We start from the raw sequence: 16,721 nt of genomic DNA, 5'->3' as shown, positions 1-16,721 counted from the left end.
TAAATGATTCTGTGTTGAAAAATGTATATCTTTAAAAACTGCATTGGTGTATTAGGGCGGGCCATACTATTTTTTATTTTGTAAATCGATCGAGAGGAGTGTTCAAATAACGTATTTTGGTGGTTATTAATGAAAAGACACTATCTATCAATCAATCCATGTTTATTTGTGTAAATTGAAAAAATACCACATTTACAGCATAGGTAGACAAAATGTTTGGAAATGCATGTGTATGCGAACACATAGTGCGAACACACTATGATTGTGATTAATTGTATTGATCGTCACCAAAATGAGGCCACTCAAAACCTTTGTAAATTCCTCCTCCTTCTTCTGGGAACTGTCTTCTGATGGCAGACACAACACATGAGGGTAAGGGCTTCCTAATGTGCCTGCCTAGAACTCCATAGGTCCAGCGGATGACCTGCCTGTAAGCTGTGTAGCGGTATTGCCTGGGGATAGGGACACAATATCTACAGGTAAACTTGATAGCCTTGTTAACATCATCAACAAGTGTTATATAGTATATCATCTACAGGTTCTGGGTTTTGAAACCTGCTAAACACTCGGGGTCAATAGCAACTGTATTATCTTTAAGAGTATTTATCTTTTTAATTGTAATCTAAACATACTCATGTCTGCTGGCCTGAAGCGGGCCATGCTCCTGCCTGAAGTTCATGTAGGCTATCTGTAGCACAAAGGGATTCAGACAGCATGCTTCAAAGCCTGGGTGCAGTGTCAGGCATGTTATGTCTGGTCTGGGGGTGAGGTTCTCCACCAGGGCCCAGAAGGGATCCACCTCCCTGCAGCACATGCTCTCCACAGCTGAGGTCATGGGCTGGCATTCCCCACACAAGCACCTACAAAACAAAACGTTTATCAGGAAACCGTATTACATCTCTCTCCCCCCGTTCGCTGCTCTCTCCCTCCCCTCCGGTACACAGCACCGTAAAACGTAGTGTGGATTTGCATTAGGTAACGCGAGATACGGCTGATACTTGCGCATTAGTTTCTGTTATGGATCAGTATCAACAGTCCTGCCAGTAACGTTACTATATTATCAATGCTACTTTAGTTATAGCCTGATATATGATAGCTAACTTTACAATGTTGTGATGTGACGTTAGCTAACATTCTGTAGCTAACGCCGATCACTCACCAAGATAGCTGCCCAGTTCTCCACTGGTTCTCGTCACACCACAGCTCAATTTCTCTCCGATGGCCGTTATTTCTTCTAATCCTTGGCTGCTCCTGGTCTCTTGGACGCCTAGCAGGCTCATAATTATAAGGTTGTGGTCCGTCACAACCTTATAATTGTGCATTCGAATATTCATGTTCAACTTCTTCTGTGTCTTCTGTGTCGAAACTAGCATTGGGATCCATGTTTATTAATACGTTACACCGGCCGCTCTCCCCCTTGTGTCCCCCGTGTTACGTCACACGCGGGAGGTCACGTGCCGAGGCTTTTTTATGCGGAAGTGAACATTTCTTACAAAAACGACGCCAGATGTCACTGGTAGTGTATATTTCTGTATATCTTTTTGAAAATCTAGTGTATTCATCATTTTCCTACACATTTATTCACAGGTGTCTTTAACCTGGAAGTTGCTCTTTAATGGTACCACGGTCTTTAATAATTCATTCAGCACTTTAATACCGGGGCTCGGTACCCATCCCTACACATGACTGGCTCGGCGGCCACAGGTTGTTTATCCTTGACAGTCGCACAGTGGGCACACACTGAGAGAGTCTTTTCATATTCAGCAAATGTGTACACGCTTCACTGCAGACCTCAAGAAGAAAAAAGACTTTAATTCACTCACGGCAAAACTGACTTTACTTACTAATTTACTCACATTAAAAAATGCACTCCCTATTCCATTGTCATGAAGGTGGAATCTAACTATATCCAGAATAACTTTGATTGGATCCACGCTATAAACATGTTTATTTCTGCTGTAAAGTTGGGCATTTTAACATGGGGGTCTATGGGAATTGCTCCTTTCTGCATCCATCCCCTGTTGGCCACTAGAGGAACTGCAGTTTGTGGCACTTCCTTCTGGGCTTCCCAGCTCTGCGCTATAACGCGCTGATTGGCTGTGAGTGGGCCAGACGTGCATGTGGGTGGGCCCAGGCCCACCAGGGCTCACCCACAGCTACGCCACTGGTGGACACAGGGACAAAACATGTGATGTACCTGATACAGAGGCACTGACTGCTTGTCTAATTTTCTGAAATGTTGTCAGTGAAGAAGGAGGCAAATTCATTGCAGGCCCTGGTGGATATAAATTCAGAGGCTACTGACACTGGGGGGTTTGTTAGTCTGTCAACGGTAGCAAACAAGGCACGTGTGTTGTTGTTGGCAATGATGCCAGAGAATAAAGACTGTTGTGCAATTTTCAATTCCAAATTATAAAAGCCAAGTCTCTCTTTATAGATTTCAAAATGAACCTGGAGATTTGATTTTCGCCACCTGCGTTCAGCTTTTCGACACTCTCTTTTTTCTGTTTTCACGGTCATGGCCTTTCTCCATGGAGATATTTTCTTGCCAGTCACTTCCTTTATCTTAGTTGGAGCAATGGCCTCTATACATTTTTTTTATTTTTGAATTAAAATGATCTACTAGCTCATTTACTGAGATGTTAGCAGGGACAAGTGTGGAAGAAAAATTCACAGTAAACATTCCCCTAGTATTTTCAGTTCAATATCGCTTTGTGGTTACCTCTTTTTGAAAAATGTTGTGAACAGAAATAGAGCTCTCAAAGAAAACACAGGAATGATCAGAGTGCGAGATCAGTCACCACAACCTTTGAGATATTCAGACCCTTTGAGATAATTAAGTCCAGAGTGTGCCCCTTATTGTGCATGGGCTCCGTCACATGCTGAGTCAGTCCATAGTTATCAAGAACATAAAACAACTCTTTAGCCCCTCTGTCCTAGGGGTTGTCAACATGGATGTTAAAATCACCAACAATGAGTAGATGGTCAAAGTCAATACACACTATAGACAGCAGTTCAGGAAAGTCATCAAAAAAGCTTACACAGTATTTGGGTGGTCTATAGATATTTAGGAACAGAGCTCGAGAGGAGCATTTCAGCTGATGGGCCACATATTCAAAATAAGCAAAGTTCCCATAAGATGTCTTACTGCATTGAAGGGAATCATAGAACAAAATAGCAACTCCACCTCCTTTCTTATGCATTGTTTCCTGACTCATAAAACTGAAGTTGGGAGATGTTGATTCGATAAGAACAGCAGCACTGTTATTTTGTTCAATTCAAGTTTCCGTTAAAAACATAAAATCGAGATTATGCTCAGTGATAAAATCATTGATTAAAAACGTTTTTCCTGTGAAAGACATGACATTTAATAAAGCTAGTTTAAGTTTGTTAAATACACTATCAGTCAGGTTCTTTGTGACAAGCTGTGGTTGACATGGAATCACTGCTAAATGTGATAAACTCACACAAACGTTTGAGCGCTTCCTGTTTCTAAGCTGATTCACCGCCCTAAATATATTACCTATCAACACAGATATCGGCAAAGCTACTGGCAGGCAGGGCCCCGGCTTGTCCTGGAAATAATTGAGAGTGCCATATGCCCTTGAGCCTGGACCCAGCACATATCAGTTAGAGTTTGCTGCGTTTTGTACACACACAGTCTTATCAGTCATTCAGTCTCTGGTTTTGTCACATCTTGAGTACTGTCCGGTCATATGGTCTATACAGAAATTACAAATAGCTCAAAACAAGGCTGCCAGACTAGCTCTCCACTGTTCGAAGCGCACTCATATTGGAGTTATGCATAGAAACCTATCATGGCTTCCGGTTGAGAAACGTCTGCAATCTTGTGTTATCACTTTTTTTTTAAATGGCCAATTTAGCAAAAGACAACTGTATTTGTATGGTCAAATAGTTTACACAATAGACGAGCATGACCATAAGACTAGACAAGCTACATCAGGCCATCTACTAGCACCTAAACCCAGGACAAATCTTCTGAAATCTTTAGTAACTTATAGAGCTATAAAGGAATGGAACTCATTGCCTTGCTGAAATAGAGTCCAGAGCCTCTTTCAAGAAGAGATTGAAGGGCCATCTACTAATGACCATGTACCCTTGTGAGCTGTGAACCCTAATTTAATTTGATCTCATGCTTTGTACTGGTGGGTGTCTTGTGCACTCATCCTTGGCTGAGATTGATATTGAAGGTGGATGAGATTGTTGATGATGTTGGAAATGGTTGATGATATTGGTGGTGATGTTGTTAATGATGTCAGGAATTATGTCTTGAATGTTGTTGTATTATTGTTGTATTATTGTTGTATTGTTTTAAGTGTCGGACCCCAGGAAGAGTAGCTTTTGTCAAGAGCAAAAGCTAATGGGGATCATTAATAAACATAAACTTATCAGGCTTCGGAGACCGCAGATGTTGTCTTGAAGGGGGGGGAGGTGGTTGACGTAGGCACGGTGATGAAGACAGGGGAGATGGTGCGTGTCTCTGCTTCGCTGATTGTGGTGGGGGTAAAGGACATGCTGCCAACCTCAGCTGAGTCAAAATGCTGCAGCACGTGTACTAACCAGAGTTAGGAAAAGGGACCACATTACTCCTGTTCTGGCTGCCTTACACTGGCTCCCTATATAACACAGGATAGAATTTAAAATTATTATTCTCGGATCCGTTGCAGCCCCTTTTTAAGAGATTTGGGTATGGAGGAAAATAGAGAGGGTTGTGTTTTCTGACACTTGGTGTGTTCCCTGGAACACCGGGGACACATATTCATGTATACAAGACGTACAAAAGTGCATTTTGCATGATAGGTCACCTTTAAAGAACTCATTATACCCTACTGTCCAACTAGGGCATTGCGTTCCAATAATGCAGGGTTGTTGGTTGTTCCTAGAGTCTCTAAAAGTACAATGGGAGCCAGAGCCTTTTCTTATCAAGCTCCACATTTGTGGAATCAGCTTCCAGTTTGTGTTCGGAAGGCAGGCCCCTATCCATTTAAAGAGTGATCTTAAGACCTTCCTTTTTGATAAAGCTTATAGTTAGGGCTGATTTGATTCAGCCCCTAGTTTTGCTGCTATAGGCTTGGTTAGTTCTTCCTTCTCTCTGTCTGCACCTGTGTACTCTCATGTTCCGAATAACCCAGCTTCCCCACATTTTCCTTTTTGGTGTCTATCTAAGGCGGGATCCTGAGTCGTGGATGATCCTGTTGCTGTGATCCTGAGTCCTGGATCGCAAGCCCTGGATCTTGAGTCGTGGCTGTGCCTGTTGCTGTGGTCCTGGATCATCTTATTATAGACACGTGCATTTCCAAACATTTGGACTACCTATGTTGTACATTTATTATCTTTTCAATTTACACACGGTATCTATTGCACGTCTGTCCGTCCTGGGAGAGGGATCCCTCCTCTGATGCTCTCCCTGAGGTTTCTCCCATTTCCCCCTTTAAACTGTGGGTTTTCTCCGGAAGTTTTTCCTTGTACGATGTGAGGGTCTAAGGACAGAGGGTGTCATATTGTCATACTGATATTCTGTACAAACTGTGAAGTCCATTGAGACAAATGTAACATTTGTGATATTGGGCTATATAAATAAACATTGATTGATTGATTGAACCCTGCATATCGCCTTCATGCGGTCATTGATCTCCAGGAAGGACTTGGTGCCAACCCTCTGTATCTCCTTCATGTGGTCGAACTCCAGGAGGGTGGGAGAGGGTGAAAGGGTGAACGGAGAGTAGAGAGAGCTGGGGGGGTGAAGGAAGAGTATCCTCAAAGGTGATAGGGGGGGTGAGGGGCGGTGGAGACTCCTCTATTTGTGTCATAGGTCTCCCATAATCAAGACATTCCTTAGGTGGGTGCAGTGATACTTCTTCAAGGTTTTCTGCGCGATGTGTTGTGTCTTTCTCTTGTTTTGATTCCTCTTGTTGCTTGTCCTTGGCAGAGGGAACAGATCGCTGACGCAGGCAGTTGAATACGTTAGAGATAAACAATTTCACTCCTGACTTGTCCAGGCAAACTTCATCTGCCTTAAAAATATGTCTACAGTCCCAGAAAAAGTTAAAATTGTCAATAAAATTGACAAAATGGTCAGTACAGGCAGTTGAAAGCCATGTGTTCAGTGCAAACAATCTGCCGAGTCTCTCCACTCCTCTTCTGACTGGCGGTAGAGGGCCACTGATGAACACCTCCGCATTTAGAGAGCTGACAGTTTCCAACAAACATTTAAAGTCTTCTTTCAGCACTTCTGACTGTTGTTTCACAACATCATTTGTTCCTTTGTGCAGTATCACATTTTTCACACTCGGATGTTCAGCCCCAATATGCAGGATCTTCTCAGTCAAGTCAGAGACCATATCCTTGGGAAAACAGAGCACTTTGGTGTTGTTCTTACTACGCAGACTTTGTACATCTCTTACAGCAGAATCACCCACAATCAGATTTTCAGGCCCAGTCGTTAGCTTTTCCTCTAGCATTTTACTTTTGGAGTAGCTATTGGTCCTTACCCTGGTGTGTGAAGAGGAATGGTTATCCAGGTCATCAGAAAGAGATCTCCGGTTCTGGGTCAGCGGAGCGTATCTGTTCTGGATTGGCACACTTGGTGGTTTAGGAGGATTGTTTGTAGTTCTCCCTTTAGCAGCTGTCCACAGCTGTTTCCTAGTATGAATAGGGGTTGGAGAGGCACTCTTCCTGGGTGTTAACAATGCAGATCATCTGGTCGCATCACGGATTTCAGAGCGCTGGGCTCTGCCTGTTATTCGTCCTCCCAAGTCCCATGGAAATGATTTACTCCCAGAGAGTTCCAGGGAGGACTACCACTTGTAGATGTATTACCCGGTACACAGCCCTTCTGTTCCTTGGAATCCTTGTGGCTGCTAATTATCTGTGGGTTAGCATGCCTTTGTCCATTCTTTTGCAACACTGGTAAAGTGGTGTTATTCCAACCTAGTCCATTCGCTTCCACGTTAACTTCCAACCGTTGCATTTTCATTTCCAACTCGGCCATCTTCTGTAGACATTTTTGGAAGTCATCTGTAGAGAACGGAGGCATTTTGCTGTTAACTAGCATAAGCTAAATGGCATGCAGTACCAGGCTTTAGCTGTTGCTAGGCCACGCTACTATAAGACTGAGGTCGTCGTAAAAATATTGAAATATGGCTGAAACCCTCCATCTATATACAAAGAATAACTGTCCCAGTGATAAGTTAATGTCCAGGAGCCGCTGCTCGAAGTTTTCAGAAAATAAAAATAGGAAAATCAGCATAAAAAATAAGCAGAGGCAGCAGAAAAGCGTCTGCACTGTAAGAAAGCAGGAAGAAGTGCAGGATGTCGTTTTAGCTCACTTGGAACTACGACCAAGGACTTGAATTATCTGAATATACATTTGTTCACAAAGATTCATTGGTAGATATATGGAACATCTCTCGTGGCAATGCTAATAATAAAATGCTAGTGTTTTCTAATTTACCTTCTTAGTTTGGCATTGTAGGCATGTTAACATTAGAAAACTGAGGCTGATGATCATAATCTCGGGCTTTGTTGGCGTCCTTCAGGAACTGAATTTCAAAATAAAAATAACCAGAAACAGACGTAGGCATTTCGAGCGATTACCCAAGATCCTCAGCTATGGCTCGCTGATTTGGATGTTTTAGCCGCAATGCATGCTGGGATTTGGTGTTTATATGATATGAAATCCGGAAAACATTTTTAAAATAATAAAATAATACTTAATTCCGAGTGTTCTTACTTTTCGCTTTGAAAGTCATCACATAACGGCATTGTAATACACGGTTCGGCTGCATTACATATTACAGATCTGCCGTAGTTCTTTATTTATAGAGCCCTGATGAGAAGACCTTTGGAAAAACTGAAAGAAATACCGCCGAAACTGAATACTTAACGTGGATCATAAATATATCAACAATTAAACAACATCTTCAATTTCTCTTCACACAATACGTCTCCTTGCAGTGTCAACCTTAATTCGGCCGACTTTTATATTTGATCTAATTAGTAGATAGGTTATATTTACACCATAATGGTGCACAGCTGATATAAAAGGACTTTGATTTTCTTTGAATATAAGAATGTAAATACTGAGTCTGAAATAGTATAGCAATATGCTATAAAATTATGTGAAAACATGAATAAAACTACACATCTTCAGATGTTGTACATACATAAGTGTCCTACACTAATAATACAAAGTTATTATAGCTGTGTGTACCTTGTGTGCACCGCCTAGTGGTTAAAGCACGTTATTGAATTATTGTTTTTATGTGTTAAATTTTATTAAAAAAATATTAAGAGTACATACTTTCATAGGGGGAAAGTAGAATATAAAAAATCAAGAAGATACTGTAAGTGATCTCTACAATAAAACAGTTTAGAGCAGGATGTACAAAGATATTAATAGGAGGAGGTGCAAAACAGAAAAACGAATTAACCTTTATTTAAACATTAAATAATACTTTAGATTAAGGTCCTCTTTTAAATAAGAAAAAAACTTTGGGGGTATCTACAGATAAATATTAAGCCTGACAAAGTACTTAACGTCTAATATATTGCTTTCCTGCAATGTTAACTTTGTTGAAGCACTTATTTTAACTGTTATTATACATATGAATTATACTCTTATGTATGTAGATAGCATAAAAAATGTGCAGAATATGACAGTTTAATGGTGGAGGTACAAACACATATTGATAGATGTCTTGTAATGTGCTGTTGAGGAACCTGTGACCCAAGATTTTCATTCATTGCATACACCGTAGTTGTGTATATGATATGTCAATAACCTTTGAAAATCTTGAAATCTTGAAAGGGATGTGCAAAATAGCCATTATACAGTCTTTAATTAACTATTAGTAGAGAATAACAAGTAATGAATATACTTTATTACTCGTTTCCATTCATGTCAATTGCAGATAAATGTTTAGTCTTCTCAAGCACCAACTATCAAATATCTCTCCTGATTGTTGGCACTTGGCAATCAGGTTAACCTCTGAATTGTGGAGTAAAATTACAAAGTAACAATGAGCTGTCACGTGGGTATATATTAATGCTGCGCATTATGGACACAAGCGATTTTCACCCATTTATTAATTATATGTTTTACATTTGATAACACCAATGTGTTTAATACTGGCAACTTCTAATTGTCGGAAAAACGAAAACGTTCAGTGGAGACGTCCCATGGAACATTTTGCGAAACACAATAGCCAGCATGTGTAGTTCTGGGGAGTGGCGTTCGATTCCAGTTTTGGATAGTCTGGCGTGGTTTTGTTCCATTTCAAAGAGCTGTTTGACGCTCGGCGTAACCTTGGCGCACTGCCACTCCAACATCCAATCCCAGCTCTTGAAGATTAATCACGGGGACTGTAGTCCTAAACGATAGCTGGGGATTATGGGTAGTGTAGTGTCCTAAACTCCTAGAGGCCTACGTCTGTTTCCGGTTATTTTTATTTTGAAATTCAGTTCCTGACGGACGCCAAAAAAGCCAGAGATTATGGAATTAAACCAATAAATAAAAGCAAGGATAATTGTGTGTTATTGGTGAGTAAATAACAGTGTGTTATTTTGAAAAGAATAACAAATTAGAAGGAAAGATTTAAAAATACAGATTTCAGTATTCTGAGGCTCTGAGCCCCATTTATTTTCCTCACAGACGGCAACAAAAGTCCGAAATTATACGATTTAAAATAATAGCAATAATTGTGGCTTGATATTGAGTAAGAACATGTTTTTATGAACCACACAGCTTCCGGTCTTCCACGACCCGACCGGAGAAAAAGACGTGCTGCAGGCACGAAACACATTACCAGTAGAAATACATTGCTTTTAAAATCGTGCTGTGCAACACGAAAAAAAGGAGAAAATCGTGTTGGTGAACACGAATCAATAGATTAAAAATCGTGTTGGTGAACACAAAATGCCATGAGACAAGGTTGGATGGGAATATGTCTTTAATCTTGTTAATCCAGTGTGTTTTGAGCTTCTGGCAGCATTTTGTTTCAATTAACCCTTAGATGGATCAATTAGGTTAACCTGTTAAGCCCGACAGACCCCGGTACCGGGGCCCTCCCGCAACATCTTGCAGGAAACAGTGTCTGAGGGCATGTTCATTTGATAAACTATGAATGTTTTATATCCATGTAACGGGAAGAAACTCATCTAACTGATCATTTACATTTTTTTTTCAAAGAAAACCCCACAATGCTAACGCTGAGCCTCTGAATTAGCAACGAGTGAAAAATGCTAACAGATGACTGCACCGAAATTCACTCACAAAACCTTATTATTTATCTTTGCTGCACATCTCAACCCATCGTTTCACATCGTGAGGAGACACAGAATCGATGGGTGCATTATCACTCAATGATACAAACTCGCGGAGATAATAACAAGAACAGACATCAAAACATGTGGCGCTAGGTAGCTAAAAACGCTAACATGGCTCACCTGTGTCGTAGTCTGGTCAAAAGTGGTCTTCAATGGCATTACAACGATAAAAACACTGCTGAAGTTAATCCAATGTGTCTGTGTCCATTTGAAATGATTTCTGATAATTCATAAGCAATAAACCTGCTTTTCCGTTTCTAGATGTCAGAGCAAGAAATATTTTCACTCTGGTAAAAACCTTTTTGTTTTAGCTTATGTGTGAGTGGGGAGATTCCCCTTCGATTCTATTGGCTCTAACGGACAGAAAGAGATGTCAATCACCAAAATCGACCAATGGGTTCCAGAGAAACGGTAAAACCCCCATCTCCCATTTTCCTAAACCTCTCTAAAAAGGTCAAATGTCACTTGTTTTGCATCAATCTTGATACAAGGTACTTATTATATGTTGTACTTTGGATTCCTAAAGCTTTTAGTCTACCTTACCATCATCCAAGGCTAGTTTTCACTATAAGTAAAAAATATTTTTGGACTGACACTATAATTTACAGTTTTTCACTGTGTTCAATCTGAATTTTCTTTAAAATAAAAAACATCTACATTGATTCTTACTTTTCTACATCCAACTCACAGGTTCATCATTACTTTGAGAAAAAATATGATTAATTTAACCCTTTTAGAAGGGAAGATATGGTCATTTGTTCTGGGAATGTCATTTTCGAGCCTGAGACGTGAAAAGCAGGTTCAGGGCTAAACAGGTTGATGGAATAAATTCTGAACGGGACTGTGTGACTAAAAATAAACTATTGCTAGCATGTTTTTATTTCAAATTGGCGAAAAGATCAACACTCTCAAATGCTGTATAGGTGGTATCAATTAAATATGCAGACCTTAAAATACATTTTTGTAATGGTTTACCATCTTAGCTTTAAAGGTCACCTATCATGCTATTTCTTGGCAATAGCATAGGTCTCGGATATATAAAAAAATATATAAAAAACATGTCTATGAAGTGTTTTTGTCAACAAAAAAAAACAGATCACCCATTCTAGCCATGCCTCATATCCCTATATTTCTCTTCCTGTTACAAAAGTGCTGATTCTGGGTATAAACAGGTCTCTCTTGGGAATGAGACCCTGTGTCTCAATGACATTTTCACCTGTATAAATAAAGGCAAACTGAAAAAAAATTACATAAGAGGGGGCGGAGCCTATGCTGGCTCATGCGGCGGGACCAAGCAGCAAACTCTGGGGAAGAGCCGGGACGCCAATATGGAAGTGCCACACACTGCAGTTCATATATTGGCCGATAGGCGATGACTGCAGAAAGGAGCAATTTCCATAGACCCCCATGTTAAAATGCCCAACTTTACAGCAGAAAAAAACATGTTTCTACCCCTGGCTGCAATAAATATTCTTATGAATATAGTTAGATTCCACCTTCATGATTATGGATCTGTGAGTGAATTGCTTTCTAACACGACCCTTTTATTTATATTAGGTCTAAACGTTTTTGCCTAAATTAGGGCGTGGTCACATTGAGTGACAGCTCTGTCAAGTGACTGCTGCTGCTAGCTTCTTGTCTCTCTGCTAGCAGCTCCGTGATGCTACAGGGACTCTGCCTGCTCAGCTCATCCAGGGAACACAACTTGACCCCGGCCGTGATTGTTTGTTCTTCATGCTTATATATCGGACTATTGTGACTCGCTCTGCGGTTGAAACAGACGGTGCATGAATGCGGTTTTGTGGTAAGTGAAATTCGAGTACTTATTTATGTATTAATGATTTTAATCAGCTACGTAATTAATGTTAAGTTTTGGGTTAGTGTGTAAGCGAGTGGTAGCTACATCGGTGCTAATGATGCTAATCGCAGCCTCCAAGTTAAAATCATAGACTGTATATATAAAGGTTAAAACGAAATAGTCAAGTGTTAAGCGTTAAGTGGGATAATACTGTAGAACAAACTGCTTCTGTTTGAGATTGATAAAATAAAGTCATCCTTGTAACTTAGAGAGATGATTATTATGTACGTAGGAACTGTATGCATCGCTAAGGTTCATTTTAATTGGCTATGCTCTTGTATGTAGACAAGCTAATGTTGAAGTAGTGTATGTGAAATCAACCTCACAATAAGATGTGTGTATATTACAATTATTAATGTCATATTTTAAGATGATTACTTAGATATTACAATATGGTTGGTTGAGCTGGAGTTCATTATTGAGCTTACACGTTAACGTCACAGTCATCTGAAGAACGAACCCAAACCTTGTTGTTTTTATGAATTGCATTACCAAATTAGTATCAAATAAACAGTAAGCATTGGTAACACAACTTCCAAAGTTACAGTAAACTAAAAAGGACCCTGACTCGGACAATACACAATCCAACATGTTCAACAGAAGATAATCAGTTATATTGTTTGTACACATGGTACTTTAAATACACTGAACAAAAATATAAACGCAACACTTTTGTTTTTGCTCCCATTTTTCATGAGATGAACTCAAAGATCTAAAACATTTTCTATATACACAAAATAACCATTTCTCTCAAATATTGTTCACAAATCTGAAAAAATCTGTGATAGTGAGCACTTCTCCTTTGCCGAGATAATCCATCCCACCTCACAGGTGTGGCATATGAAGATGCTGATTAGACAGTATGTTTATTGCACAGGTGTGCCTTAGGCTAGCCACAATAAAAGGCCACTCTGAAACGTGCAGTTTTGCTTTATTGGGGGGGTCTGGGGGGGATTAGGGTTAGGGTTAGGGTTAGGGTAATGTTGTGAATCGAGTGGCCTGTGTTCATCGTCCATAACATACGCCTGCCCATACCATAACCCCACCATCACCATGGGCCACTCGATTCACAACATTACCCTAACCCTAACCCTAACCCTAATCCTAACCCTCACACCAGATACTGACTGGTTTTCGGACCCCCCCAGACCCCCCCAATAAAGCAAAACTGCACGTTTCAGAGTGGCCTTTTATTGTGGCCAGCCTAAGGCACACCTGTGCAATAATCATGCTGTCTAATCAGCATCTTGATATGCCACACCTGTGAGGTGGGATGGATTATCTCGGCAAAGGAGAAGTGCTCACTATCACAGATTTTTTCAGATTTGTGAAAATCTTTTGAGAGAAATTGTCATTTTGTGTATGTAGAAAATGTTTTAGATCTTTGAGTTCATCTCATGAAAAATGGGAGCAAAAAGAAAAGTGTTGCGTTTATATTTTTGTTCAGTGTATATATCTTTCTGTTTGTTTAAAGTGTCCAGGTGATGCAGACAGGCTGGACCAGAGTGAGAGACAGAACTGGACTCCTCACAGCAGTGAACTTCAGCACAGGTACAAAAACTCTTTTTTTCCTACTGTACAAAGAATCAAGAAAGATATTGGTTTAAATGAATGAAGTATTGACTTTAATACACTGATATACATTCAATTAAACAATGCTAAATACTAGATCACCTCCACATCAGTTAAGTTGAGGGTTTTTTCCATGCAAAAGGTTAGGGTTAGGGTTAGGGGGAAAGACCCTCAGTCCTCTCCGGGCCAACAGACAGGACGTCCATCACATGGAGGTTTCTCCCTGAAGTCTCTGCAGCTCTCTGGACACCACGCTGTCTCAATCCGTCCACACTGAATATGAGAGGGGGAAAATGAAAATAATAAATGCTTTTGACAATAAGAAATATAAAGTTGACTCTTGAGTTGCTCAGTTTTTTTAGATTGTCAATACTATTACTGTATAACTAATATCTCAGGTTAAGAGGCACATTCAAATAAAGATTGGTCTTTAAATACAATTTATCTTTTCAATTGTTTGTCTAAAGTCAATGATCTAGAACTGGTACTTAGTTGTAATGATACAGTCTGGTTATTATGCTGTTTGGAGGAGGCCTCACAGGTAAGAGCACTAACTAGCTACCATCACAAGTACCTTAGCTTGTCTTAAATGTATTAAACGTATAGTTAAGTGATATCAAAATAGAAATAACTAATGTCATGCAAACATATCAATATTGGCTTGATTCCATTGTTGAATTTAGCACAATTGCATACAAGGGATTTTAAGATTCTGAAGTCTTATGCTAAAAACTCAATAACTTATTATTTATAGTTTTGCTGAATAGTTTCATGTCCGCTTACCTTAGAAACGTAAAATGCGACGGCAGTGTGCAGATGGGGAGCATTTTAGCTTAGCTTGGTAGCTTCAGCTAGCTCTGGAACTTTCAATTCTGTGGCAGCAGGTCCCGCCTCGGCTCCGCCTCTTTGCCCTTATTTGGAGCATGCGGGAGTTGAACTCTGACGTCACTGTCGAGGCGTTAGTGGCCGACTCCGCCTACTAAGAGCTTCTCGGCAATTCTGCACAATCCTATGGGTGACGTCCATTTATATATACAGTCTATGGGCGGGACCTGGCAGATACTGTCTAAAATGCTGCGGTGATGAAACACAAGGATTATTAGATCAAGGATTATTTCTAAAACAGTATGGAGCTCAAAGGCTTTCTCTCGTGCCGGTTATACCACAAGGTCAGTTCCTTTTTATTTCCTGTTTCTTCACACACATGCTCTGTGCAGTACAGGTTAGCTCTGAGTGTTAGCGATGCTAATGTAAACACCGACCATATTACGTCCAAAACAGTCGGGCATTGTTTCTGATAGCAACGTTTCTGATAGTGCTGTGGCTCTGCCGCCAATTTGACGTCATATTGGCGGCAAATCTGGATCAGCTCCGTTGTAGCCCCGTTTTTAGAGATTTGGGTACGAAGGAAAAGAGAGAGGGTTTTATTTTCTGACGCTGCGTGAGTTCCCTGACACACTGGGGACACATATTTATGTATAAAAGACATAAAAAAGTGCATTTCGCATGATAGGTCCCCTTTAAACTAGAAAACTTCTATCAATAAGTTACTTTCTGTTGACTCTAAACCAGCACACATGAAAAAGTTGAATACTATGCTATGTTGTTTTCACCCTTTAACAGCCGCTACTTTTTCAATGCTTATGTACAGTATACAGTGTATAGGTGTGTGTCCTTGTGGAATATATGATGCTAACACTACAAGGACCTGTTCAAAACATTGCCCTACAGCAGTTTCTGTTCAGAGGAAACTCATTTGTTTTTCCGTAGTTGGATAGATGTGAAGTGTGGAAGAACAAAGGACAGATGGACGGATCTGTTCATTGCATTTGTTGAGATTGATATCCATGTTGAATCGATTTTAATTAAACTTCACTTAAAAGGCGTTTCCTACGTTAACCCGGGACCTATTTACATTCAAGGTTATGATATGTAAATTACATCCCTTGAGCATTAAAAGCTGACTTTGTTCTACAGAGTGTTCCCAGCTTCAGTGTAGTTTCAAAGTCTTGCAGGATAAACCCATCGCACATCCTCTGTGGAAATGAACGTATCCTGCCATATCCTTGGCCAAGCCATTGCAACCTGTTACAAAAGCAGGGGTTCTTAGTCAGCCACCTGTTGCTATGGTTACAAAGACTGACTATCAGAAAGGTAGTACACCGAGAAATAAATGTTCTATCGGCCAGCATGCTCGTTCTTTTTCAGATGCCAGCAACACATCCCTGCTTGGGGAGATTATGAAAAGCAGATCCAAGGTGTGGGAGGTTGTGAGGAAAAAGGGATGCAGGGAAGCACTGAAGGGCAGGTTAGCCCACCTGAGCCCGTACAATATGGTTCTCACTACATTAAAGAGACACTCGTGTTGAAAGGCTCATGTTCTCCCTCTGTAACCGGCTTTGTTGTTCGATCATGCCCATTCACTCGAAAAAACTATTTTCTTTATCCCCAGTCTATTTCACTCCATCTGTCCTCAAGCTTGTGACAGAAGAGATGCGTATGATGTGCCATCGCTCAGGTTATAAATGTCACCAATCCTTTATTCATCTTCACTCAATCTCTCTGCCTGTGCCTCGCGCTCTCTTACAGTTGGGCCAACATTTTCCCTCCATACGCAGAGAGATGTTCACGCTTATCTTTAAGGGTGTCTGCCTCTGTTTTGTCACACGCATGCTGTCAAGGACATGCAAGAGCAACACAGCGGTGGCAGCAGTGCTATAGAACAGACCTGCTTTGATGACGTGTCATGCAGACCTCAAAATACTTGACGGACCTCTGTCATCAAAGCCCTCGGAGTTTAGGGGGAGGTAGATCTGTCATAGGAGATACTTCAGATGGTCAGAGTGAGGTGCATGGAAAAAGTTGTTTACTTCACTACCTTTACTCTAAGCCGGGGAAATTGTATTACCTGATAGGGAAAACTTCAATGGTACTACATCCTGAA

General features: G+C 40.5%; 1 protein-coding gene across 1 annotated transcript; it reads right to left on the bottom strand.

Moving 5' to 3' along the window:
• Window positions 1-179: 179 nt before the first annotated feature.
• LOC307042336 (uncharacterized protein) lies at window positions 180-1,240 on the bottom strand. Its single transcript, XM_079686168.1, has 3 exons — window positions 1,160-1,240; window positions 633-860; window positions 180-452 (listed from the first exon to the last, which is right to left on the bottom strand). Exons 2-3 carry the CDS (start codon window positions 833-835, stop codon window positions 269-271), a joined length of 387 nt encoding a protein of 128 aa, XP_079542294.1. The 5' UTR covers window positions 836-860; window positions 1,160-1,240; the 3' UTR covers window positions 180-268.
• Between the last annotated feature and the right edge of the window lie 15,481 nt (window positions 1,241-16,721).

This window comes from Notothenia rossii (assembly GCF_949606895.1).
Source record: "Notothenia rossii genome assembly, chromosome: 1".
Lineage (NCBI taxonomy): Eukaryota > Metazoa > Chordata > Actinopteri > Perciformes > Nototheniidae > Notothenia > Notothenia rossii.
The sequence above is the reverse complement of the archived record's forward strand: the minus strand, read 5'-3'. Positions and strand labels throughout refer to the sequence as shown.

Coding starts and splice junctions, on each gene's coding strand:
- LOC307042336 (XM_079686168.1), bottom strand. CDS start 835: ATGACCTCAGCTGTGGAGAGCATGTGCTGCAGGGAGGTGGATCCCTTC. Junction 453..632: donor CTTCAGGCCAGCAGACATGA/GTATGTTTAGAT, acceptor CCCTATCCCCAG/GCAATACCGCTACACAGCTT.